The following is a 27,360-nucleotide window of genomic DNA, read 5'->3' as shown; positions in this document are numbered from 1 at the left end:
ACAGATAGTTTAGCATAAGTAGTTAGCACCCCTAGTTGTCCCCTATCACCCTATATTGGAATCTATATGGTGTATCATGGGGTATTAGGGTGACCAGATGTCCCAATTTTATAGGGACAGTCCCGATTTTTGGGTCTTTTTCTTATATAGGCTCCTATTACCCCCCACTCCCTGGCCCAATTTTTCACATTTGCTGTCTGGTCACCCTGTGGGGTATCATCAAACAACTACAACCCAAAGACAATGGGGACCACATCCAGAAAGAAATCTTTCCTGACCCCCCATCCCTTCTGGCCTTCAAACAAGCCCCCAAACTCTCCAAGCTCACAATCAGGAGTAAGTTCCCCACAGACCAGGACACTGCCAGAACAAGAGACGTAAAACCTGCAGATGTATCCCCACTGCTACAATTATCAATATCTCCCGCAACACACCTTTCAAGATCCATGGGTCCTATTAGAACATGTGGTGTGCCTCATCCAGTGCACAAAATGCCCCAATAACAACCATGTGGGTGAAACCAGACAATCATTGTGCTCTTGAATTAACTCACCCAGGAAAATGATAAAAGATAAAAACACCACATCACCCAAGGGTGACACCTTTTACTCTATATCTGACCTATCAGTCCTCACTCATCCTCATAGGAAACCTGGACAAAACTTTCAAAAGATGAACCTGGGAGCTTAAATTCATAACCTTGCTTGACACGAAAAACCATGGTCTTAGGGCTTGTCTACAGTGGTAATCTTAAAGTGCTGCCAGCCCTCTAAAAAACCCACCTCCACGAGGGGCGTAGCTCCCAGCGCTGGTGCACTGTCTGCACTGGCACTTTACAGTGCTGAAACATGCTGTGCTCAGGGGGGTGTTTTGGTTTTTTTTTCACACCCCGGAGCGAGAAAGTTGCAACGCTGTAAATTGCCAGTGTAGACCAGCCCTTAATAAAGACACTGGATTTATGGCCTATGTGCTAACAACTTAATGCTAAACTATCTGTTTGATCTTGTATTTAGCTGTGACCCACTGAGTACCTTTCCCAGACCTGAAAAAGACACTGTGTAGGTCAAAAGCTTGTCTCTCTCACAAACAGACATTGGTCCAATAAAAGATACTACCGCACTCACCTTATGTTTTTATTTAAATCTCAGCTGTCACTTTTTTAGTTCAGCAAACATACAAAATATTTAGAAATAGCTCATTGTTATTTGATTCATACACATGGACAAATGGACAAAGTGGTTATTTTGAAATTTTAGTTAGGGATGGAGGAATTGGGCTCTGCCTGAGAGACACTCTGCTCAGTTGAAGTCTAAAGATAATGATTGCAGCATAGTCTGAAATCTCCCAAAATAGGGGTTTGTTTACAAGCAAAACATGACTGACCCTAATCATGTTTATTACTTAGAGAACTAAAATCAAATAGTAACATTTTAGGGCAGTCTGAAGTGGGTGTCATTGAAAAAAAAAGGTCAATGAACAGCAAAGTGCTGTGCACAATGGATAATTATGCATAAACCACAGTCATGTATTTAGGTAGGTGACCCTGATATTGCAGGTATAATAAATGAAGCTATTTATCAGACCTTATCTCTTCCTCAGCTCAGTGTTACAGTTACGTGATGCATTTTTTACCTGGGCTGGAGCACTGGATGAAAGATGAGTCAAGTCTCCGATTCTGGCAGCAGCTCGGGGATCGCTAGAGCTGATCAAAACTGGAGCACTAATGTCCATGGAATGCCTGTTATGCATGGCCTGAGAGGATTTGTGTGTCATACTGAGAGCAGTGAAGGAGTGGCGTTTCTTGGCATTCTTCTTGCCATCAATATGCCGCTGAATGGCACTGACTGCTCCTGTATTGTTTAAAGTAGAGCACTGGGCCAAATTTACTGCCATGTTGGTGTCAGATGGCAAAGGGACATCACAGCCAGATGCAGCAGCTAAGCATGTCTTGTCCATCTCTATAAGCTGTTTAGCTGATTCGTTGAGCTAAGTGCAGAGAAAAAAAAAAAGAAGAATGGGGAAATTAAAGAACTGTCACATCTCGCCATTGAACCTGCGAGTTTAAATTCTGCACTCACGCCAGCGCTATTAGGACTTCACTTACAGAAGCACCAAAATCCTTCTGAGCATTTAAAAAGAAATAGTGGAAGTCCATAATTCTAATACTCTTGCACCCATGTTGAGTGTAATCCCATGGAAATCAACTGGACTATTCGTCGAGTAATATACTATCCAACGTGGGTAAAAGTATCAGATTTTGGGTCTAAATGTGGGCTTAAATATACTGCAGGCTTTAGAACTGACCCCAGAGGAGCTCTATTCCTACTTGCTGGACAAACTGTGCACTTGGGAAATTTTTGTTTATTTTGCTATGATCTGTTGGTGTACCAGGCAAGTCAGTACAATTCAGGGTAAAGAATTCAGTTTCCTGAAAGCAGCTTCAAGCTTTCAACTCCCCAAGGCACTAAAGAAGACAGTATATTATTTCTATTCACGTCAAGTGATATGAACAGAAGAAAAAAAACAAAATAGGAGGGAATATAATTTATACCCACTTTAAGGCCCCTTTACACAGCCAAAGCAATTAAAAGGGGCCGTAGTGTAAGAATTCAGGCCAAAGGCTCTAAAATTGAACAGCCAGAAATGGAGAAACCCAAAACTACAGTCCACTTTTCAAAATGGAACGAGAAGTAATTTGCCTGAGACTACAGAAGGAGCCATTGTCACAGCTTGGGTTAGAACTCAATACTTCCTGCATTCCCTAGTCCTGAGCAGAGTGCACTATGCTGGATTCTTTTTGCAGACAATGCCTCTCTCATCTCAAATGCTAGGCCAGCAAAGTCTGGCTAAGTTTAACAAAATTGTTGGTGTTGAATAAAATGATGCATTTGTTACCCTATGTACCCATGCTGCTGTATCAGTAAATGCTACTAAAGAATTCACTAATATCACTTTGTCTATGTTCTGCCAATGTCTCCAATATAATATCTCACTTTTCTCAGGGTTATTATAAATGTGTGCTCTAGGATTGTCAGTCCAAGAGCATTTCTTCCAAAATCTCTCTAATATTTTTTCTTTAAACATAACTAATATTTTATCTTGATTCAAAATTAAAGCAAAGGCTTTTTTCCAATTGTATCATTGCAACTGAGCAGTATCACAGAGAAACCTATTCTTACAAGATGCAGTCAAAGCCTAATGAACAATACACAGGAAACATTAAAAATGATTCCCAAGGACTCTCTCCCACAGTTTCAAACTTAGCATACAGCCCACATAGAAGGCAGACATTGGAGAGGAGGCAGCATACCACTAGTGTCTATTCTCCACCAACTATTCATGATCAATTTAACAGCCCCTAAAAAAATGCAGAAAACATGTTACGTGGAAGTCCCATTTCTCTGAGGTTCTTGACTTGCCAACTAATATAACTCATATAGGAAAGAACCTTTCTTACACAGTTAGAAATTCTTTAGACACACAGAGGTGACCCTATTCACTGTTCTACAAGGCACATTCTGGAGTAAGAAGCATTTTCTAAGACACTCATTGCCAACAGTCTGAGCATCCCTCAAGGGGTGCTAACAGCTGGGGGATAAGGACACTCAGCCAACAGACCTTTATCTTAAACTAGAACACTACACAATAGGGTTTGCATTTAATGAACAGAATCAATATATGAATGAGGTTAACTAAGGTAAATACCTGCACATCTTCACATATACTAGCACTCTGAGGTTCATCTAAACCAGAGTACACTAAATATTACATGGGATGAGTATGAATTTTATTACAGTATTGCTATTAATAAATGCTAATTATTATGGTAGCACCAAAACACCCCAGTCAAGCTTGAGGCCTCATTATGCTGCACAAACATACAGAATGACATAATCTCTGCCTTGAAGACCTGACAATCCAAATTTAAAAACAAGACACAGCAAGTGAAGGTAACAGTAAGAAAGAGGGAGGGAAGACAAGAGTAACAGTAACAGGATCATGCAGTTATGTAGCTTTGTTGTGGAACAGCTTGATGGTTCCAAACCATTGTAACAGAATTCTGAAATAATAAATGAATGAATAAATTAGGTCAGCATTTTTCCATAGCTCTCATAAGTCTTATGGACGCCTGTCTCCAGTTTACAAAGCCTCATTCCCAAGTAAGAGGTGATAAAACATTAACATCCAGAAAATAAACATAAACACACTGTAATTTTTCATCCACTGACAACCTTCACCAGCCAAACAACCACCTCCAATTAGTGATGTACTGCTACTGACAGTGCTGGGAATAGCTGCCGGGAGTAACTGATACCATTCAATTACAAGGCCATTTTACCAGCTGCACTCTTCAATATGGGACCATTACAGGAGCCAGCACTGTGCACTGCACCTGCCAGTTTTTGCCTATAACAGCTGATCCCATTTGAGATTCTTCAAGAATGTCCATTATTTCCCACTTCATCATGTTCTAAATTAGTACTGCCTAATATTTGCCAGCAGGCTCCAAGTGGCAATGAAACCAGATGGTTCTTCTCTCTTAAGTAGGTGTTACAGCTCTGCTTACCCAATCAATGGAGACACCCTTACTGAATTATTTAAAAATGTTAAGGAGGGAAGCGGAGACACTACCACAATTTATGAGACGCATAAGTCTCTTTTCTGCCACAGAACGTGATGAACTATTTTGCTAGTGAGTATCAAATGGGCTAGGCATATCTTCAGAGTTTAATAAAGTGGTTTTTGGACTCTGTGATAGGACCCTGGTTTCACAGCAATGCCCCATATGGAGACAGAAGTGCTCCTGCTTTTACTCTTAACATCAGAACTATGATTCACTATCTAATAACCCATTTATAAATCCCATTTGTCAATCTTATCAGAAATACAGTAATGGGCAAACTCTGTGGAAAAATGATCAGGCTCTGGCATAATAAAGAAATGCTGGAAATATTTTAGAGAAAAAGTGAATCAATACGTTTATAGCAGTATCATTTTCTTTTCTTTTCTTTTTCCTTCTTTCTTGATGACCAAGTTCCAGAGACTTATCTTCTAGTGAATCTGCCCCCTAGGAACCAATATATGCCTCATAAAGGCACTATGGATATGGAAGAAAAAGCTGAGCTAGGAGATTGATTCCTTTTTGTAACTGGCTTTTACAACTTCTTTTTTAACTTGAATACAAACCTCCCATTAAACACTAAGAATTTAAACATATCATTAATTTCTGTTGTCCTTCAGCTGATCTTTACACAGTAACTGTTTGCAGTGTCAAAGCTTACTGGAAAGCTCTTTAAAACTTCCCATAATTCGACCCATTGACAGTCTCAGGAACTGGACATTTCTAGAGCCCAGTATATCCTACTGCAATTTACTGAAACTTTAATTTCAGAATCTGAATTGTCTAACATCTCTTTGATGTAAAAATAAAGGAAAGACTTAGGCTATGTCTACATTACCGACCTTACAGTGGCACATCTGTACTGATGCACCTGCACTGCTGTAAAGTCTCCTGTGTAGCTGCCCTATGCAGGTGGGAGAGAGCTCTCCCACCGGCATAATTAAGCCACCCCCAGCGAATAGCTGTAGCTATGTCAGCAGGAGAGCACAGCTGACATAGCGCTGTACGCACGAGCACTTATGCCAACAAAACTTATGTCGCTCAGGGGTGTTTTTTTCACACCCCTGAGCAACAAAAGTTTTGCTGACATAAGTGCCAGTGTAGACATGGTGTTAGGTTGAAATCCTAGCCCCTCTGAAATCAATGGCAAAACACCCATTGACTAAAATGGGGCCAGGATTTCACCCCAACTATTTATATAACAAAGTGAGGCATGGGGATATCACAGAAAACTCAGCATATAACCGTTATGGATAGGATCCTGCCAGGTGCCAAGCACTCTGACCCTGATGCAACAAAGGGCTTAAGTACATACTTAACTTTAAGCATGTGAGTAGTCCTGCAGTTTGGGGGCAGAGTGATCAGAATATTGCTAGGTGAAGTTCTATAGGAAACTTGTGACAGGAAGGAAAAGATCCATTGGAGAGGACCATGTAAGAGTTGTGACATAACATGAAACCTGCTCCTTATGTAAGATTGTCTATAGGGGCTCAGTGAATTGATTTTGGGTCGCACATGGCTAAGATAATTGTATAACAAGTGTCAGCTTGTAGGGTTACTGTGTCCCCTCCCTATGAGGAAATGCTCACACTAGTGGTAACTGCACTGATAACTGGGGTTTGGTTTTTCTGGTTTTGTCTGAGAGACAATGATATTCTCAAAACAAGTTTCCTTCAGGGGCTAGCTCACCTCCACACAACCTTCGCTCTCAAAGGGAACAATGACCAAGCTCCATTTCATTTACAAATCCGCTGACCTTGGTCTGCGCCTCGTTGCTGAACAATTCCCAATATAAGCTGCCATGACTCTGGCATTTAGCTAAAGACAGTCCATCACCAGGTCATACAAAATGAACCAGGTGCTTCCCCCCCACACCTGCATTTCTTTATTTGGCTTTTAAATATTCTACTTGAGCCTTTACCACATGGGCTACAAAGGTACAAGCACTAAGCTGGATCATTCAGGACTACCCTGCTGCCAAAATTGTTTTACTAGACTCTGGATAAACTTCACTTTTCTGCAGAACACGTTATGATGATTTTCTCTCTCTCTAACAGACATTTCAATCTCATATGTGCATGTTAAAAAGGGATTGGGTGCAAATGCTATCAAAATTGAGGTGATACAAGACTGAGCTACATTGTAAATTTGACTACATACCTATACATGGGAGTAAGAATTCCCCTTATGCCTCTTTGTGGCCTAATAGACCTTGGGTCTTGGTGCGCAGGAGTATGCAGGACTATTCGTCCATTTCCTCCCTCCTCAGAGCAGGTGGAATTGACAATAGAGGAAAAATTATATGATGGCAAGCATGGATTGCCAGACTGTGTGTGTGTGTCATAATCTGCTGCTGGCATAGGCTAATAGCTAATTACTATACTATGGAGGAAGGAGGAAGCAGAAGTGTTGTATCTACACTAGGAACTTTTCCCAATATAGTAATGTTGCTTAAGCGTGTGATTTTTTTTCTTTTACTGTATTTCTATACCAGCAAAAACCCTAGTGTAGATGCAGTTATACCAGCAAAAGAGCTTTTCTGGTTATTTATGTATTTGGTTATAGATTTGCTTTTGAGTGATGTCTAGCTGACCAAAGACACAACTTCTCTGCGGTCCTGATTCAGCAATACATTTAAGCACATTCTTAAATCCCATCAATGGGACTAAAGTGCTTTGCTGAATAAGGGTAGGTTTACACTTACCTTCCGGGTCGACGCGGTGAGTTCGACTTCTCGGAGTTCGAACTATCGCGTCTGATCTAGACGCAATAGTTTGAATCCGGAAGCGCTGCGGTCGACTCCGGTACTCCACCACTGCAAACGGCGGTGGCGGAGTCGACGGGGGAGCCGCGGAGTTCGACCCTGCCGCATCTGGACGGGTGAGTAGGTCGAACTAGGGTACTTCGAATTCAGCTACGCTATTCACGTAGCTGAATTTGCGTACCCTAGTTCGACCCCCCTTCTTAGTGTAGACCAGGCCTAAGAATAGGATTACTCAAGCATTTCTAGTGAAGCACATGCCTAAGTATTTTGTTGAACTGGAGCCAGCCTGATCTGAGGAGTGGAATTTATGTAAGATCTCCAGAAAAAACAATGTTTCATGTTTTCTATGGGCCTTTTGCGGAAACAGTTACCTAATGAAAACATCAGGGATTCTGGTTTGCAAACATAGGTACTGTGTAAACAACTAAGTCATGTTGAATTCAAGCCCCATTAAAAACAAAGGGAGGAAATCAATGTCTGCTTAATAAAAAGGATACAATGGTAAGGAAAGAAAAATGTATTCACCGCACTCTGGAGTTAAAAACAAATTAAAACTATTAATAAAGTTTCTTCACAATGTCCCTCTGATAAGATTAGAAATGTTTGTACCCACAGACTGCTAATTTTTATATTTTACAGTTAAATAAATACAAAGAAGGTTAAACACGCTGCTATTTTATGCCTCTCAGAGACTTTGGTAAATTGTAGCTCCATGGCTGATTTTTTGATTAAAATAAACAATCTAAATTGATTACAGTGCTTGCAGTCCACAGTAGGTATTTGTAGAAAATATTATCCTCCTAACTCTCAATAAATTTGTTACACTAGGAATGTTACTTATATCACAAGTGTGATGATGTGGATCAATGAATGAGAATGTAACTACATAAACTACTTCTGCCCTTGCCAGGTTAATAAGAACAACAGCATCTTTAAAAGTGTTCTCAACATTTTAATACACGAGAAACTAAAACAAAAATTTAAAATGTTCAAGAAGTTTTTGTTTGTACTCTCCAAGTTTTAAACCATAGGATACATTCTGCTCCTGCTAAAGTGAAATAGCAAAACTCCCATTGATTCAAATGGAAATAAGCTAAAATGCATCCTTAATTACTGATGCTTTAAAGGTTTGTGGAGTAGTTAATGAAGTTTAAACAGAACAGTTCTCAAGATTTACAAATGGGTTGATAAAAACCAAGTATATTTTGTTAAAGTTATACTAAATACATTTATAATCTCCATGTTTATAGAAAGCATCCCAATTTAAGAGTGGTTTGAATGTGTTGGATGAAAGTTGTAAGATCCTTGCTGCAAGTGCCAATTTATATACCCTTCTTTCAAACAAGGAGACATTAATGAAGTATAATGTAAAAGAAGAAATTATAATGAAAAACCAAAGCATTACTATATAGTTCTTGGTGTTAATCTCTGTAACAATCCAGTGTTGCGAGTGTTCTAATTTATTGCAAGGCAGCGACCAGCAAATGTAGAACAGATTTTTCTGGAAATGGTTTATTCACTGTGGAAGAGAAACTCCTACAATCCCCCTCACCCACTGTGATTCAGAGAAGATTTGCTCCACACAGAATGAGACTGAAAATGAAAATGACATAGACTGTGCAGGCGCACAAAGTGACAATGGGCATACGGCTAGGGCACACTGGCAACTCTAAACTCCATGTCTCTCTACAGCTGAGATATGGGGTTCACTCAGATATAAAAGCCTGCTAAAAACATAATCATTCTCTCAGAGGAAGATAAATCCCTAAACATATAGCTATGCAGCAGATTGCCTATATTTCTCTTAACAGGCTTACCTAACTTCTGGAGGGAAAAATTCTCTTTAATACTGTTCCTTGAAACGTAGAAGGTATTTAATAAGCTATTTTCCTGTTTAACAAGATCTTTCTTATTTAGCACCACTGTCATTTCTAAATTATCTAGAGGCTGAAGGAATGTAGTATATTAGAACAATATGTTCTTGAAAGAATGTGTCATCATAATCCTGCAAAATGAAAATAAATGATGCATGCAGCAGGAGTAAACATTAACTCATGGGTGGTGAATTGGGAATATTTTTTTCTTTTCCTTTTTCTCCACAGTCTTTGGACAGAAAATGATTCATATGGATCTAGGACAAACAAATAGGTTGGGGAATCACATAAAATATATAGTGTATTGCAAAGCATAACTCGTTACCTTTTGCAAATGAAATCTAAATGAATGACTATTGCCGAGGAGAAAAGGAAAGAAAAAAAAGCCAGGAAATTAAAAATAAAAGAACCCACCAAAAAGAAGTTCAGTTTTCTAATTTTTCCTACTTCTTTCTGGAACAATTCCAGCTTTGCAGCCTTCACCCTTCAAGTATGCTGACTATTCTGACACTGACATGTCATCTCCAGATGAATGAATCTCAGAACTGCTGCACATCTCCAACATTTCTGAGGATATTTTTCTTCATATCTGTTCACTATGGGCCCGATTTTGCCACTCTTAGTCACGGTGAGTAATATCTTACTTCACAATTGTCCCCATTGAAACCAACGGGAGAGTTAGCAGATTAAGGTCTTACACAATGTCAATAAAGTTGTGTGATAGAGTGTTTACCCCACACAGGTTGCAAAGAAGTAATATGGGCCTCAGAGACCAATTAATCAGACTGGGTGCATCCGGAGGGTGAGCCAGGACTAATCAGAAATAAAGCCAAGCTTGAGGGAGAGCAGGGTTTTGTCTCCCTAAAGGGCTAGGTGATCCCTACTGAGGAGAACCCAGAGGACAGAAGGTGGGGGAAAACGGTTACCTACCTTTCGTAACTGTTGTTCTTTGAGATGTTTTGCTCATGTCCATTTCCCTTAGTGGTATCCATAGGGCTGGCTCCAACACCCTCTGGAGCCCCGCACTCATGTGCCGGTACATGAGACGATGCCAGCCCTGACCCCTCTCAGATCCTTCTTGCTGTCAACTCCGATGGTGGGGATGGAGGATGGGTCATGGAATGGACATGAGCAATAGATCTCGAAGAACAACAGTTACGAAAGGTAGGTAATAATTTTTTCTTCGAGTGCTTTCTCTTATCGATTCTATGTTCGGTGACTCACAAGCAGCATCCCTGGAGGTGGGCTCGGAGTTCACGGACGTGCAGCTTGCAATACTGCTGTGATAAATGAGAGGGGGGGATTGCTCCCCTTCTGGACTTGTGTCAAGCATGCTTGCTCCTCCCCATTCAACCATGCAGCAGCCACTGTCAGGTATAGGGATGCTAGGTTTGGGTGCAGCAGACATCCATGTGTCTAGGACAGTACGTTTGGCCGGAGTGGGAGTTCTAGTGGCGCTGCTATCGAAAGCTGCAACAGTGTGCCAAACCAGTGTTGGTGCAGTCACTCTGGAACTATCAGGATAACCTTTGCGCTGACCCACTTGATCTTCATGAGTACTCTATGTACCAGTGGTATTGGTGGGCAAGTGTACAGTAGCGTTCCCGACCATGGGAACAAGAAGGCATTGGACAGGGAATTTCTGCCAAGCCTGTGGATTGAGCAGAACTGGTGGCACTTCCTGTTCTGTCTGGACACAAACAGGTCCACCTCGGGAGTCCCCCACCTCTGGGAGATCGCGCTGGCCACCTCTGGGTAGAGTGACCACTCGTGTCGAGATGAGAAGGACCTGCTGACATGCTCCTGGCACCCAGGAGATGCGAAGCCACGAGATGAATGGCATGCCATACACAGAAGTCCCGTAGCCAGCGAGCCTCCTGGCAAAGGGCCGATGAATGGACTCTGCCTTGCTTGCTGATGTAGGCCATCATGGTGGTATTGTCCATTGGGATTTGGACAACTCTGCCCTTCAGGTAAGGAAGGAAAACTAGGCAGGCTAAGCATATTGCCCTGAGCTCCCTGACATTTATATAGAGGGAGTGCTCCTCCTGCGACCAGATCCCTTGCATGCTGATGTCATCAAGGTGGGCTCCCCAGCCCAGGTACAACGCGTCGGAGACCAGCGTCACCGATGGAGATGAGGTGACAAAGGGAATCCCTTCTAACACCGACTGAGGGTCTGTCCACCACTCCAGGGATGGCAGAACATGTGGCGGAACTGCGATGACTACGTCTGGGTTGTACCTGATGGGAGCATAGACTGATGCTAGCCACATCTGATGCTACAGGGATCTGAAACATAGCCACGCATGTCAGACCACGTAAGTACATGCTGCCATATGGCCCAACAGCCTGAAGCAGACCCGGGTGGTTGTGAGAGGGTGTGCTCTTATGTGGGTAATAAGCTCCGACATGGCCTGGAACAATGACTCTGGTAGGAAGGCTCTGGCCTGGGTGGAGTCGAGCACCTGCCCCTATAAACTCTATCCACTGAACCAGGTCCAGGTCCTGCCACGGGGTCTGCAGGTTGAGGCTGCACTGAACCTGGGCCTGTGACTAGCCAGTTGTCGAGGTCCAGGTATATCTGAACGCCCCGGCACCAGAGATAAGCTGACACTACCGCCATACATTTCATGAACACTCTTGGTGCAGCAGAAAGGCTGAAAGATAGCACTGTGAACTGGTAATGGTGTTGACCCACTATGAAGTGTAAGAACCTCCTGAGTCCATGGAAAATGGAGATATGGATGTAAGCATCCTTTAAGTCAAGGGTGGCGAACCATTCCAGAGAGGGAATGATGGAGGCCAGGGAGACCATGTGGAACCTCATCTTCTTCAGATATTTGTTGAGGCGACGAAGGTCTAGGATGGGCCTGAGGTCCCCTATGGCCTTCCAGATTAGGAAATATCGGGAATGGAATCGCTTTTCCCTCTTGTCTTGAGGAATTTCCTTGAGGCTCATACCCATAGGAGGGTTTCCACCTCCTGGGCGAGAAGCTGCTTGTGAGAAGGGTCCCTGAAGAGGGATGGGGAAGGGGAGTGGAATGGAGGGGAGGAGGAAAACTGCAGGGTGTAGCCAGATGTTATGGTGCTGAGTACCCAGTGGTCCAAGGTAATTCAGGCCCATGCAGAAAGGAACAGAGATAAACGGTCCAAGATGAGAGGAGGGGCTAGATCCTGAACAGAGTCCAGTGCGTTGCCCTCAGGGGCACCCTCAAAATGATTGCCATTCACCACCCTGTTGGCAAGCAGGGCCCAAATGAGGGGGCTGAGGTAGACTGGATCAAGTGGCAACACTTAAACCCTCTGCCTTTCCTCCTGTAGGAGCTCTGCCGGGAAGGACCTGAGCACCTGGGTGGTGGCTGGTGCAGATGCTGCAGTTTCTGCATAAGACCATGTGGAGCAGGTCAGCTCTGAAGTAACCCCTGTGTAGTTTATCTACCCTAAAGCAACTTGAGCTTGTAGCTCAGTAGTTCTATCGGGACTTCTGCTTTCCACCTTCATGTCTTGAGATGGTGCTCAGAAGAAGCCTCCAGGCTCTGCTCTCTCCTGATGCCTACCATGACTTCACCAAGTGTTGTGGGAGGTAAAGCTCTGAGGATTCCTGCTGACAGATACCTTGGCAGTACTTCTACTGGATGACACAGGGTATGTCTGCACTTGGACATAATTTCCAGTTCAAGGAGACATTATCTTGATCAGAGCTAGCATGGGTAAGCACTAAAAATAGTGTAGCTGTGGAGGTGCATGCAGCGAGAGAGGCTAGCTGCTTGAGCATGTATCTAGCATCTCAAACAGATATGTACTCAGAGTGTCTAGCACCTCCCACTGTTTGAGTCACTGCAGCTATGCTGCTATTTTTAGCACACTGACTCAATCAGAGTTAGTGGAGGTATGTCTCCTCTAGCTGGAAATTACGTTGCCAGCTTTAATCATAGACACACCAACAGTCTTCTCAGAGTAGTAAGTCCAAATTCATTAGCTTCAGATGTTAGCCCTTCAAACGCTACAAATACAGTGACTGGCTCTCAGGAGAGACAACAGAATAAAGTGGATTTGGAGTTTCTAGGCCATGCTCTTGACTTGTGAGGTGGCTAAATGAATTAATGAATAAAAAAAAATCCACCCATAATGAAAAATTTCTGGAAGTGCATGACAATGATTTTGCTTGTTGCTGCATCACACCATCTCAGTGACACAATTTTTTCCCTAAAACATTCTCCTCTGATAGAGGCCCCCATGCACCACACCCACATTCAGCAAGCAGAGACAGAGTGAATCCTAAGCAACAGGATTTCAGAGTTTTCTTTTACAGTGTGCGCCACTATGATGACATTAGCGGCACTCATGCAGAGGCTCTTATTATTACATTAATTGTATTATCAAAGCTCCTTGGAACCCCAGTCCCGGACCCAGACCCCATTGTGGCAAGTGCTGTACAAACACAGAACAAAAAGGCAGTCCTTGCCCCCAGGAGTTCACCATCAAGCTATACAAGAAGAGACAATGGATGGATACAGACAGGGCAATGGAGGGTTGCGAGAAAACAATGAGAAAATACACATCAGCATTATAGGCAGTGGTCTCTGCCCATCTACAGTCTAAGTATTGTTAAGTTTATTGCAGGCATCACAGAAAAGCGGACCTTAAGGAGGGATTTAAAGGAGGATAATGTATTGTCTTTGCACATGTTTATGGGGAGCTCATCACTAACATAAGGGGCCGTGTGGGAGAAAACACGAAAGGAGCCTGTTTGAAAATTTAACAAGTGCGTGACAGAGACTGGCACTGCAGGCCAGCTGGAGATGGGAGTCAACACCTTGATAGTGAACAAGAGAGAATAGGTAGGGTGGGGATAGGTCAGGAAGGGCCTGGAAAGTGAAGAAAACAGCTTATGTTTGATACAATAGAAAAGGAGCCTCTGGAAGGATTCAAAGAGAGGGGTCAAGGCAATGGGCTAGGAAAACGACTGTTGCAGCAGCATTCTGAATGGATATCACTGGGGCAGCAGTTCATTTGTCAAGGCCAGAGAAAATGATGTGACTGTAATCAAGATGTGAGATGATGAGAGCCCGGATGAGAATTTTAGCTGTGTGGAGACAGACCAGAGGATCTGTGAAGCCAAAATGTGTTATCTCCACTACCTGAGCTAAAGCAGAATTTCTGCTCCTGTATGGGCCAGCGACAGGAGGGCAACAGTCACACACCTAACCATTCCATTCCACCGCACATAAACATCAGGCAAGGGGCACATGGATCAGATAGGGCTGCCAACTTTCTACTCACACAAAGCCGAACACCCTTGCTCTGCCCCTCCTCCGAGATCCCACCCCACCCGCTCTCACTCCATCCCCCCTCCTTCTGTCGCTCGCTCACCCCACCCTCACTCACTCACTCGCTCACTTTCACCAGGTTGGCTCAGGGGGTTGAGGTGTGGGAAGGGGTGAGAGCCGCAGCTGAGGGTGCCGGCTGGGACGAGAAATGAGGAGTTCAGGGTGCGGGAGGGACTCGGGGCTGAGGAAGTGGATTGGGATGTGGGAGGGGGTGAGGGCTCCAGTGGGGGTACAGGCTCTGGGTTGGGGCCAGGGATGAGGGGTTTGGGGTGCAGGAGAGGGCTCCAGGCTGGGGGGTGGAGCCAAGGTGTTCAGAATATGGGAGGTGGCTCCGGGCTGAGGCAGGGGGTTGGGGTGTGGGAGGAGGTACAGGCTCTGGGCTGGGGGTGCAGGTTCCAGGGTGGGGCCAGAAATGAGGGGTTCAGATACAAGCATGATACATTTATACAAATAGGATGAACACACTCAGTAGATTATAAGCTTTGTAATGATACCTTACAAGAGACCTTTTGCATGAAGCATATTCCAGTTACATTATATTCACACTCATTAGCATATTTTTATAAAATCATATAGAATGCAACATCACAGAGGGGTTGGGGGTTCAGGAGCCACCAGGGTCTCTTTTCGACCGGGTGTTCTGGTAAAAAAAACGGACACCTGGCAACCCTAGTATCAGAAACCATTCTATACACAGAAAGCAAGCCCCATCCCTAGAGTGCAGTGGTACTCCCTTTTGCCCTGACCTTTGCTTCTAAAATTCTTTTTTTTAAATCCCTCCTTCCTCCAGAAGCCCGGCTATTGTCATGAGGGATGCATAGGTGCTGACTTTTATTTTTCCCTGGGAGTGCTCTACCGCAGCTTTGCCCCTAGGCTTTTCCCCTTCCCTTGAGGCCCGCCCCCCACTCCACTTCTTCCCATCCCTGCTCTAACCCCTCCTGCTGCTGTGGTGTCAGAGATTGGAGAAGGGGTAGCACAGAGAGTGCCCCAGCTGGAAACAGGCTAGCTTGGCTCAAGCCTCACTCACTTTCCCCTCTGCTGGCAGGCAGGGCTTACACAGTGGGTGTTACTGCTTGCCTTGCAGGGACCGCTCTCCTTGTGAGAAAGGATAAAATAACCCAGGAGTTTAGGCTGCCCAGCATGCTCTTTCCCAAGCCAAAACAAAATCCACCACAACGTCTGACCTGTGATGTCACACACGTGCCTTTTCTGATTTGTCCCAAACTTCCAGAACTATTCTATTATAAATAAAAATCATTCTCATGACATTTCCTGTTGAAGCTGTTCAGTTCTGTCAACATAGGACAAAGTCAGATATATAACAGGACACCTCTGCAACCTTGCTTACACTGAGACTTAGGTCATTAACCTTGTTTATACAGTGCTTAGCATCGTTGCAATACAAATTAATAAATTAAAATAAATAATAAATTGAGGGACAACAGTAAGGGAGAGGACGCTTACCATTTAATTCTGAGTTCCCTGCCTCATCATTTAAGTCTAATCTGTTGCACAGAACATGAGGCTTTGACAACGCCTTCTATATATTTTCACAAGAGCAAATGGTGGCACAGGACATACAAACTGATACTGGGTTAATCCAGTTGTCAAGGGATTTCAAAAGCAAATAAAAACCATGAATTTGGATGGAATTCCTTTTATTAGACAGACTAAAAATAAAATGGGTGAACTTTCAAGAATCTCATGCTTACTGACAGGCAAACTGGAGGAAAGTTAAATTCCCAAATAGGTACCAACCTTTTCTTTTTGTTAATTTGTTAGATTTAGTCCTTCTCTTGTCTTGCTAACTTCAACACCAATACCTAAAAATGTACTTTTTGAGTTGACGCTGGTTTAAAGCAACATTTATTTATGGTGCAACTAATTAGTTCTTTAGCCTGAAAAAAAATAATTTCACTTAAATTATTTTTTTGAAAAAAGCTGTCAGTACAAGTCTGTACTCTTGAACCTTCTTGCCTCTTGTGTGTTGCACAGACAGTGCTCTAAAGTTCTAGAAACATCCATAATCTGAAGTAGTTCACAATTGGGGGGAAGCAGTTTGTGCGTTTCACCAGAGCATTCAGCCATTGCTCCTTGTTTGATAAAAGGTATAAGCCTAGGCAACCTATTGTAACTCTTGGTGGGTGGCAGGATGTGCATCTATGCAGCGTGCTAGCTTCTGAGGACCTAGGTAAGTAATTCACTTTTTCTCTGTGGCTAAATTTTGCTATATTGATTTCCACTCTTGGAGTTTATAGAGCTAGTAGAGAAATGCCTGGGCACAAAAAGGCAAGCTCAATAAGTGAAACTAATTAAGGCACAATTTACAGCAACAGTAATAAAAGACAAATAGCAAAATGTCCACGTAAAAAAATAAAAATCTTGTAGGTTTTTATTTTTAACTGAGTACTATTCAAATTAAGTATTTGTTGTTCTTGATGCAGATTCCTTCAGGCATTGGTTCAAAGTGGACAATTGTGAGATAGTTAAAAATAAATGCACACTCTTGAACTGCTGGAACAATCTTCAGAACCTGGCTGTCCAAGGTGATCAATGGCTGAGACAAAGGCCCCCTACAATGCAACTCCTCTTGGAGAGACCAGAATAATGATTACGTGCTCTAGATCTAGCTCAAAACCCCATGAAGTTGGGTACATTGCTGAATGGAAAATGGCACATACAAATACGATAGGCTTTGGGATCCTAAGACATATCACCCCAAAACCTGTGAAGTTGCTGAAAAGACTGAAGTGTTTCAAAACCTATTTTAATGGCAAAAGCTAACAGTAAATAAAATACTTTTAGGGGTCCCTTCAGCAAGTACAGAACCAAAGGGATAGATGTTTGGCCTCAGGTGTCTTTTCCACTCCAAACATTGTAGGAGTATATGAACCTCAATTTTCTCTCGTAAGAAATTCCCTCAGCCACCATGGCAGGCTTTGAGCCTATGCTGCCCCTCTCACTGGAATCCAGAGATCAGAAGCCTAGTGATTTCTCTGAATATTGATTCCAGATGAAGAAATTTTCACTGGTCTATCACCACATTCCCTGCAAAACTATAAATTCACTAGCCGTGACCCGAGGAAGGAATTCAGTGGACAAAATGGATGTACTGTACCTGAGTCTGCCTAGGCTTCCTGTACATTAGCATCTGATCTAAGCAGTGCCAATGCTTTATTAGTGACAGCTAATATAATATGGAATTGCAATATACAGCAGTTGGAAAGGAGATTAATTATGGCAGCTTGTTTTCCCTTAGAGTCACATTAGTTTCAGATGTAAACTTTTTAAATAAGTGTTATGACTTTTTATTTTGCTTGTAGGCATTGGTAGAAATTTACAATACCACAGATTATACTAACACATTAAGGTGGGGATTCTTTTGTGGAATGGCCATTGTGCTGAGTGGATGTCATCTTGTTTGCTCTTTACATAACATTTATATAATATGAAGGAACGACTGGCACAGTGGGGCTCATATAACTGTATTTACTAACTACATATAACATGCAAGCCCCACACATACACATGTTGAAGCTTTGGAAGGATTCTGACACAAAAGATAGCGAAAGCCACTAGAGGGCTCACAAACTACTTAAAGGGATATTACCCAAATCCTAATGTTACAGTCGGTTTGGCTGCTCTGTTATGGACTGTGTTTATAATAGATTTCTAGGCTGCCAAGAGTTTGTAATATGTGTCTTTTTACTGTGCAAATCAAAATAAATAAAATAAAGAGAAGAGATCAGTTACAAGTACGTAGTTAAGAATGACAATCTGCATTAAGAACAGAGGTTGTTATGCGTCATTCCAAGAGGTGAGGGAATAATGTTTCAGTCGTACTGGTCTCAACTGTAGTGATACAGGGTTTTTTTTTTAGCAACACTGTAAAAATAAAACAAAAAATTGGCACCCAGCATGTACATTTATATAAACCAAAGATAGACAAAACAGTGAAGACAATGCACAGATAAGATGGAAATGTTCCATAAACCTGCAATAATCAGGCAAAACAAGGTACAATCTGATTTCTTCCTAGCATCCCACTGTACTTGGATTTTTAGTCTGTTTCTCCTTTGATTGCAAATATTCCAGTTTTTGATGATTGGCATCTATGCCCTAATGTTATTTAACTGATTTATTTTTGTCTGAAAGTCATTATTAAAAGAACCTGTTACCTTAAATCAAAGGGGTTTTATCCTTGCATTGTTTCATACTCTGTGGAGACAAGCAGGAGTACTGATTCCCACAAAAACCCCCTCTTGCTGTCAGCAATGCACCTTCAGCATGTTTTAATATGAATGAAAGGCATAGCAACTATTCCTTCGCAATGCACTCCCATAGTAACCTGTTTTTAGAAGTATGCTGATGGAATATTTCATAGAATGAGAAGAACAAAGAAAATCATTTCAACCTCAAAGAAAAACGAGCAATGTAGCAGACAAAAGTAAAATAAAAATCTGACATAAGAAATGAGAGAGAAAGGGCAAAATTCACTTCCGGTATAAAGGGATGTAACTCCCTTAAATCAATGAAATTACACTTACTTACGCCAGGGCTTATGGATTTTAATAAAAGAAGTTTTTCTCAATGGGCTCATTTTCTACCTTTCAAAACCTTTATTTTTTATTAACATTAAACAACATTAGCAAGGCTTGGCTGAAGCATTTTTTCTTTATCCCTTTGGATGCTCTCCGGAGAGAGATTGCTTTCCACTTGGACTTTCCTTCAAAGGCCATAAGCAAACTGGGTGATTTCTGGAAGAGTTTGTTCTTAGGGTATTTCAAAGTCACTAATTAAAGCTCTTTTTATATCTAGCATGTTAAAAGGCTTTGGGGAAAAGAACAGAAGATAGATGATTAGCTAAAGTGAAATCCAGGTTCCACTACCTTAGACAGAAACTCAAAGGATGGGATGCATCATTGCTTTTTAAGAAGCCAAGAGGTGGTGGCTTCTCATCTGCTGTTGTTGTGTCTCAAGTCTCTTACTCTCCTCTTTGAGGGAGCAGAAATTTCTGCCATGCAGACCACATATCTGAAGGGTCAAAAAAAAATCAAGGACAAATTGATGTTTAGGGCCCTAACTTGACATCCCTGTGATACAGGTGGAGAGGGGAACAAAACAGATGGGAAGGAGAGATTAAACGCAGTACAGAAATGTAGTGGAATTCATTTTTTGTGGAAAAGGCCAAAATACTTATCACACCTAAAAATACACACACATTTTCTGAATATTATGTAATTGCTATGGCTGCCATGTTGTACAGAGATACTGCACAGTTTGGAAATGGGACTGGTGATTCAGTTGAATCACAGAAACAGAGAAATGTTGGACTGGAAGGTGTCATATGGAAGAGAAGATGGTCCACAAGAAAATTTCACTATTAGGATGTGGTCCACATCAGGAAAAGGTTTCCGAATCCCTGATTTAAAGCATGCACACGCTAGTCTATGAGAGAAGATTTTGTTCTTTTATGAAGAGCTAAGTGGTTCTTTGGATCTGCCATGACTGGATGCTAAGTACTAAAGGTAACTGAACACAGCGTTTTATTTATTTATTTTTAATAGAAACAAAAATATATTCTACAAATAAACTAACAACAGGGATTTCAGTAAAGTAACTTGGTGTGCAGTCCAAGACAAAGGCTGGCACAAAGACAGGAACCATGGGATGGTTGCGGGAGCAGTGTTTTATGACCATGGTTGGAACATTGGCTAATGCATATGTGCAGCCCCGAATAGGTTAAACTGGATTAAAGATCAAGAAGCAAATCACAAGACTATTAAAAGTGGGTCTCTGCAAAGGTAATTTCATAAGGGAAATCAATGTTTTCTCAAACAAATGCTATATTTTGTAATGAATGTGCTGTCTTATTTGGCTGCATTTTCTTCAATGTATTCTTCTGATCCAAACTTCTTTCAAATATTTACTCACAAGATTTTTTTCTCTGGGTTGTGTGTGTTCGCAGCATACTCTGGATCTATATTGTGGAGCCCTGAATACCCCCAGCACTCCAAATGGTAGCCCTCATTTCTATTATCCTTTTGACTACAGATAATTGGACAAGATACCAGTTACTCTTGCAATGTGTTGATTTGCAATACGGTATAGCTATGTTACAGTTATTGCAATAAGGAACATAATTATACAGCTCAGTCACTGATTCATGGGGTTCTTTTATCAGAGCCACTACTTCTTTGGAGTTTAAATCTAGCATTGCTGCTGCAGTCAGAATTTCTGCTTAACAACTCTAGCTTTGAGTTTGTACTTCTTGAGTGTGCTGGTGGGATCTGCCCTTCCAATTACTGGGTGTCCCTCCTGTCTCAATTTTTCATTACTGCAGGTTTAAATCTATGAGGACATGCTGTGTTCCTCTGTCGCCTCAATCTTACACATGCCAGCACAACTCTAACACCCTCATGCCAATATAACAGATAAAAAGACAGTATTGTGAAGCCACAATGCTTAAAGGAGAAGGAGCTAATACACAGGTAGCAAGACTCAATGGCAGGGCAAAAGACTATTTTGCAGTCTGGTAATTTTTGAACTAGAAGACTTCAAATGGGATTATGGTTACATTTCAGGATTATTTGAATCTGGAATATCTATTTGGAACAATGGCAATATGAAAAAAAAAATCAACTATTTTGAGCAGCAGGCAGCGGAAACAATTTCAAAACTCATAATTTATGGCATTCAGGGCCTTACTATTGAGAAACGGTACATTGCTTACAATATGAATGACATTGCCAAAGTGTTTACTCAAACACAAGCAAAACTTAATAAATTAATCACAACAAATAATAAAAAGTTAAGCAAAATCAGGACGGTAAATAAATTATTTGTACTGCTTATGGGAGTTACGTGTTAACTACTATAACCAACTTATTTGGGAACACTGAAAAAGGAAAATTGCCTGAACTTATTGAAGATGAATGGTTAGCTAACTGATATTGCCCTCAATATATAACAAAAACTATGGCTAACTGGCACTATGTTGAATCATATAGACAAATTCCCTTTTAGTATCATTCACACTTTGGAATTAGTGACACCACATCCTTTGAGGCACGTCATTCAAAACAATCTTGCTTTGTGTCCAGTTCCATGTACATTTCTTTTGTAGTATCACTACCAGTATTTCCTCACACAACAATATTTGACAAATTGGTTACTGTCCATTCAGCAGGTTATCTGGAAGTCAGCACCTACATGAAACAACTTGGATCTATGTCAACTAGTGGTGTATCATGCAGCAATGCAAACCCGAAGAGCATCGATCACGGTTTGTTGTGCCAGTGATGTTTTGGACACAATCAAGAAAGGGGATGAGGGAGAGGTAAGAGAAGGATGAGAGCTGGGCTAAGCCCATTGTAACAGTCAATTATAACAAACTGACTGGATCTTACACATTGAGCAGAGAGAATCACTAAGCATTAGCTTCCATCAAGCAGCCAATTTTTCAACAACAGCTACTATACATCCTATACATCCTCATTTTAATATTATTGTTCTTGTCAGATGTGGAATGTGATTTTTATGCTTTACTGAAAATTCAGACACAGTACTAATTATCTTTGTTTTGTCTCAAGTAATTAACTAAGAAATTTGGAGGAGGACTAATTTCTGGGGGACAACACATTAATGCTACACACAATGGGTCTGATTTTGTACCCAGTACGTAAATGAAGAGTAATTCCACTGAAGTCAACAGAGTTGCACCAGTATAAGTCTGCAATCAGAATCAGGCCCATATATTAGTATGAAGCTACTAGTGCTTATAAACCAGGCATGTTGCAGCAGAGCATATTACAGGCAAGTCACTCAAGTGTGTGATGCACAGAAGCTTTCTGCACCACATGATGCCTTTGATCAGCTGAGGAGGAGGAAAACAGATGCAAACTGGTATTTTGAAATGAAAACTACCTAAGAAAAGTGCTTGAGACAGAGCTAGACTCCTCCAAGGGAAACCTCAAGTACAACTGAAGTATGGAACACATTAAACCAAAACATGGTTGCGGGTTGTATACAGGCAATACTGAGGGATAATGATCTCAACACAACATGCCAGTATGGAACATTTTCAAATTAAGAGCCAGACTGTTGCCAGCCCCTGATCAGCATATGGCCCTCCCCACTTGTGATACCCGTGCATAAGTTAGCATTGTCTGTAATCTTTATGCTCCTGTGGGCACAATGACTGCTGGATAGCTCTGCTAACCGCCCCAAAGGTGACTGGGCTGGCTGGTTTTCCACAGGAGCACTGGGACCAGATCCTCACCTAGCAGAAATCACTGTAATGGCATTGAAATCAACAGAGCTGCTCTGAATTACATCAGCTAAGGATCGGGCCTGAGAGGGTAGCAAAGGGTCATGCTACCAGAGCTCCCACTAGAGCAGGGAACATCTGTCGTGTCCCCCGTGAAGGGCTATGCTTTCAAACACAGCTGACCCTAACTTCAATTGTTTCTATCTTGCTTTCTTATTACAAACAGGGCCCCAAATAGTCTGCAGAGAATATAAACAGGGAACGTCATGGAAAACGGAATGCGGAGAGATGGATAGCGCAGTTATCAGCACCTTCTTCTTCTAAGGTGACTGAAAATTGGGCTGCATAGTAAATTTTGTATTGTGATTCCCTCTCCTATTTTCCATATGTATTACTGAGATTAAACCAAAACCTCTTGACTGGAAGCCATTGACAATTCACAGGCGTACATCCTGTCAGCTGGGTTAAATTAAATTGACCAGGATAAGAGTAAATTCATTGGGCGGCTTATATCAAAACACCATAAACAGTTTCTCTTCTCAGCCATTCCAAAATAGTTTGTCCTCTTTTCAGGAACTCCAAGGTTATTCTGACCTGCTGTGTGTTTAAATAAACAACAAAAACGACAGAAAGCATGCACAAACAATTGTGAGCTTACCTCAACATACAGGATAGGGAAAATTCCAATTTTATCTCCCAGCATTCCTTCTGCCCAGTTATCATCTACTCGTCTGATAACAGTCAAAATTTCATCCTAAATTCAGAGAAATAAAACCACACACAATAGAAAGTTAGATTTTATATGGAAAGAGGAAAATGCTTTATGATAACCTTAGATTCATTATCTAATAAATATGTAAGATTTCTTCAGCCTGTAACTGCCTGCATGCTGTACAATGACTGGCATGAAAAAGTCAGCATTTGCCAGTAATGTTATTACTATCTATATTACAGTAGCAACTAGAAGACCCAATTAAGATAATTGTGCCAGGCACTGCACAAACCCTCTACACTTGGAGCCAAAAGTGTAAATTTCATCTCAAAGAGATAACTGTGCTAACTCTGATCAAGCTAGTGCACTTGTAATTGAGTGTAGCAATGACTGTGCAAGCAGCGGGAAAAGCTAGCTCCCGTGAGTCCATCCCTAGCATCTTGGATAGGTATGTACTAGGGGCAACTCATGCCACCCCTGCTACGCTCCAATTTTGTGTGTGCTAATTCAGTCAGAGCTAGCACAGGTATGTTTCCTCAAGCTGGGATCTACATCTCCAGCTTCAAGTGTAGACATACTCATAGTGAGAGGTAGTCTTTGTTCCAGAGCTCAAGACAGACAAAGGGTGGACAGAGGCGGAGACATTAAGTGACTTGCCCAAAGGCATGCAGGATGTTAGATGGGATGGGATCTGAGTTACTACAGAGAATTCTTTCCTGGGTGCTGGCTGGAAAGTCTTGCCCACATGCTCAGGGTTTAACTGATCGCCATATTTGGGGTCGGGAAGGAATTTTCCTCCAAGGCAGATTGGCAGAGGCCCTGGAGGTTTTTCGCCTTCCTCTGCAGCATGGGGCATGGGTCACTTGCTGGAGGATTCTCTGCAGCTTGAGGTCTTCAAACCACAATTTGAGGACTTCAATAACTCAGACATAGGTTAGGGGTTTGTTATAGAAGTGGATGGGTGAGATTCTGTGGCCTGCATTGTGCAGGAGGTCAGACTAGATGATCATAATGGTCCCTTCTGACCTTAAAGTCTATGAGTCTATGAGGAAGTTGGCAGCAGAACAAGGACCAGAACCCAGGTTTTCTGACTTTCAGTCCAATGTTGTACTTGTTGAATCATACTGCTCTCTTGTAGACATAAAAAAACAAAAACAAAAACAAAAAAACAGTTTTACCCTACACTTTGAACAGGAAATAACTCTAGTAACGGTGTGGTTATCAGTGGTAATTCACTTTGTAACAGCGACTGCCATATGTAGTTGCATCTATGTTTCACTGCCAAATGCTTATACTGGCCCAAATCTTCATAGGTGGCCATGGAGCACACAGCACAACTCAGCTGGTCCAAGATGGAGGATGTGTAAATGTGGCGTAAAGCCTTATTTGCATACACATCATCCATCGTGGACCAGCGTCCACCACTCTGATCCCCCAAAATGTATTAAAACAGTCTGCAGATTGTTCCCCAAGCCCCATCAGCCCCAAGGGGCTGATACAGCAGGTGTGGATCAACAGTCGTGACTATACGTCTGTTACAGAGCGTACCTGGCCCTCCTGGCTCCTGCCTCTGCTAGGCTCCAATAAAGTCACTCAGAGACCCTTGGGTTCTGAAACGGCTTTTATTTACAAGTTTGTGCTCCTACCACCTTCTCACTATACAGCGTACACAGCTCTGGGTTCCTTGTGTCTGAACCCAAGAGGGAAGGGCTTACTCCTTGCTTACTCCCTCACTCTCCTCCTCTGTCTCACCTCCCTCACTTCCTCGCCTCTTATATAGCCCTGGGCTAATTGGGCTGGCAGCTGGCTCTCATTCCCCAATTGGGGCAGGTTCTTTCCAGCCAGTTCCACTTTATTCACTTAAATGGGGTTGGCATGGCAGGGGGCTGATCCTGAAGTTCTCCTGCTCAGCACCCAGTCACACACTTCCCCCCGGCTTCTCCAGCCACCAGGTTTGCCCATCTGCATCCTCTTCTCCCCATGCCAGGCAGGGTCCTCCAGGGGAGCCCTCCGCTATCTTTCCCATGACCCACTGGGTCCTCCTTGAGGGGTTCTGCAATCCTCCCACCTGCAGAAGCTATATTGTGTGGGTGTTGGGTGGCCCCATATCTCTGCCGCCGTCCTGACATCCTCACACCAGTCACACCCCCAGGTGTGTCCCCCTTCCCTGCCTTTGCCCCCACCAGGGGTTTAGGGTCAATCACAGTGCACCCCTGAACCTCATATTCCTCAGACCCATCAAGCAGGTCCTGAGCCTGGTTTTCCGGGGATCCCCGGGAAGGGAGTTCTGTTGGGCCTTTCAGCTCCCCAACAGGCCCTGGGGTGCATACATCTTCCTGCCTTTGTTCCTCCAGTCCTTCCTAGCCCAGCCCCTGTTATCTAGGGTTATTGACCTGAGTGACCCTCGGCCCCGTGCTCGGAGGGTGTCCCCTCTTTTCCATCTTGGGTTTCCTCCCCCGACCTCCCTTCCCTCTTGGGGAGGGGTCACAGTTGGTTCCCACTGCCCCGGGGTACGGCAGGCCCTCTACTACCCCTACCTGCAGCCAGCGGAACCGGCCTGGGCCCTCCAGAGGCAGCTGGGCCATTAGGCACTGCCTCTTATCCCCCTGGACACACTCCACACTCAGTTTGGCTCCGGGAATCACGCACCTGGGCTTTACTAGCCCCTCCGTAAGGGGGAGCAGGCTGAGGCTGTGTCCACTAGACCCCCCTGGGGTCTCCTCCCAACCATCAGGGGAATAATGGACACCCACCTCCCTTTCCCTGGCCCTCTCATGTTGGTCCACCCACAGAACTGGGTGAAACCACATTCCATGTCCAGACAGTCCCCCTTTTTATGTCCGGGTTGCCTGCACTGCCAGCAGGTGATTGTCTTAGTCCCCATGGGAGCTCCCTGGCTGGTCTCCCATTTCTTCTCAGGACCCTTCCTGGTCAGGGGTTCCCTGGTTCTTCTCCTGATGTCCTCCTCTTTATAGGGGTGGACCTTCTTCCTGGGGAAGTCTGCCTCCGCATACTCCTCTGTTAATTTCACCGTTCCCTCTACCATATGTGGTTGGTGCCTTCGCACCCAAACCCTTTTGTTCTTGGGGAGGCCATGTAAAAACTGCTCCAAGACGAGCACATCCATAATCTCCCCCATTGTTTGGGAATCAGGCCTCAGCCATCGGGTGGACCAGTCCATTAATTTCTGGGCAAACTCCCTGTCTACTTTGCTGCCTGGAACCACTGGCAGTATTTTTCGGTGGATAGCCCCACCCAATCTAGGACAGCTGCCTTCACTGCATTATAGCTTCTGGCCTGCTTCTCGCTTAGGGCCATGTAGGCTGCTTGGGCTTCACCAGCCAGGTAGGGAGTGAGCCGCAGGGCCCAGGTTACCTGTCCCAACCTGCTCCCATGGCTACCCACTCAAATGTGTCCAGGAAGGCATCAGGATTATTCGCAGGCCCCATTTTACAAAGTCCCAGGCCCAGCCCCTGAATACTGTCTCCCACCGTGGGACTCACCATTTTCTGGAGAAGCAGCTGCTGTACACTGGCTGGCTCTTTTATAAAGTCCTGCAGACTCCTCTGCTGCTCGGCCTGCTAGCTAAGCAAGGCCTCCCTCTCCAGCTGATGGGCCTGCTGAAAAGTTTGCATGGCCTTTTGCGCCTCTTCCTGCTGTTTCACCAGCCATTGCAGGGTCTCCTCCATCTCCGGGCTGCCAAACTCTTGCTCTGGCACAGGGTCCCAGACAAGCCCCCCTGTGTAGCAGAGCAGAGCTGGCCCTCCTGGCTCCCACCTCTACTAGG

At 43.3% G+C, this 27,360-nt stretch overlaps 1 protein-coding gene across 1 annotated transcript in view; it reads right to left on the bottom strand.

The window, feature by feature from the left end:
* Positions 1-27,360, bottom strand: part of SH3RF3 (SH3 domain containing ring finger 3) — a 396,813-nt gene that overhangs the window by 85,816 nt on the left and 283,637 nt on the right. The window contains exons 3-4 of the mRNA XM_045006970.1: positions 23,520-23,615; positions 1,633-1,986 (exon numbers count right to left, since the gene is read on the bottom strand). Of these exons, the coding sequence (XP_044862905.1) occupies positions 1,633-1,986; positions 23,520-23,615 (450 nt within the window). The remainder of the gene's footprint in view (positions 1-1,632; positions 1,987-23,519; positions 23,616-27,360) is intronic.

The sequence above is a fragment of the Mauremys mutica genome, chromosome 1 (genome assembly GCF_020497125.1).
Source record: "Mauremys mutica isolate MM-2020 ecotype Southern chromosome 1, ASM2049712v1, whole genome shotgun sequence".
NCBI classification, from domain to species: Eukaryota; Metazoa; Chordata; order Testudines; family Geoemydidae; genus Mauremys; species Mauremys mutica.
Note: the sequence above shows the minus strand (reverse complement) of the source record. Positions and strands in the feature narration are given on the sequence as shown.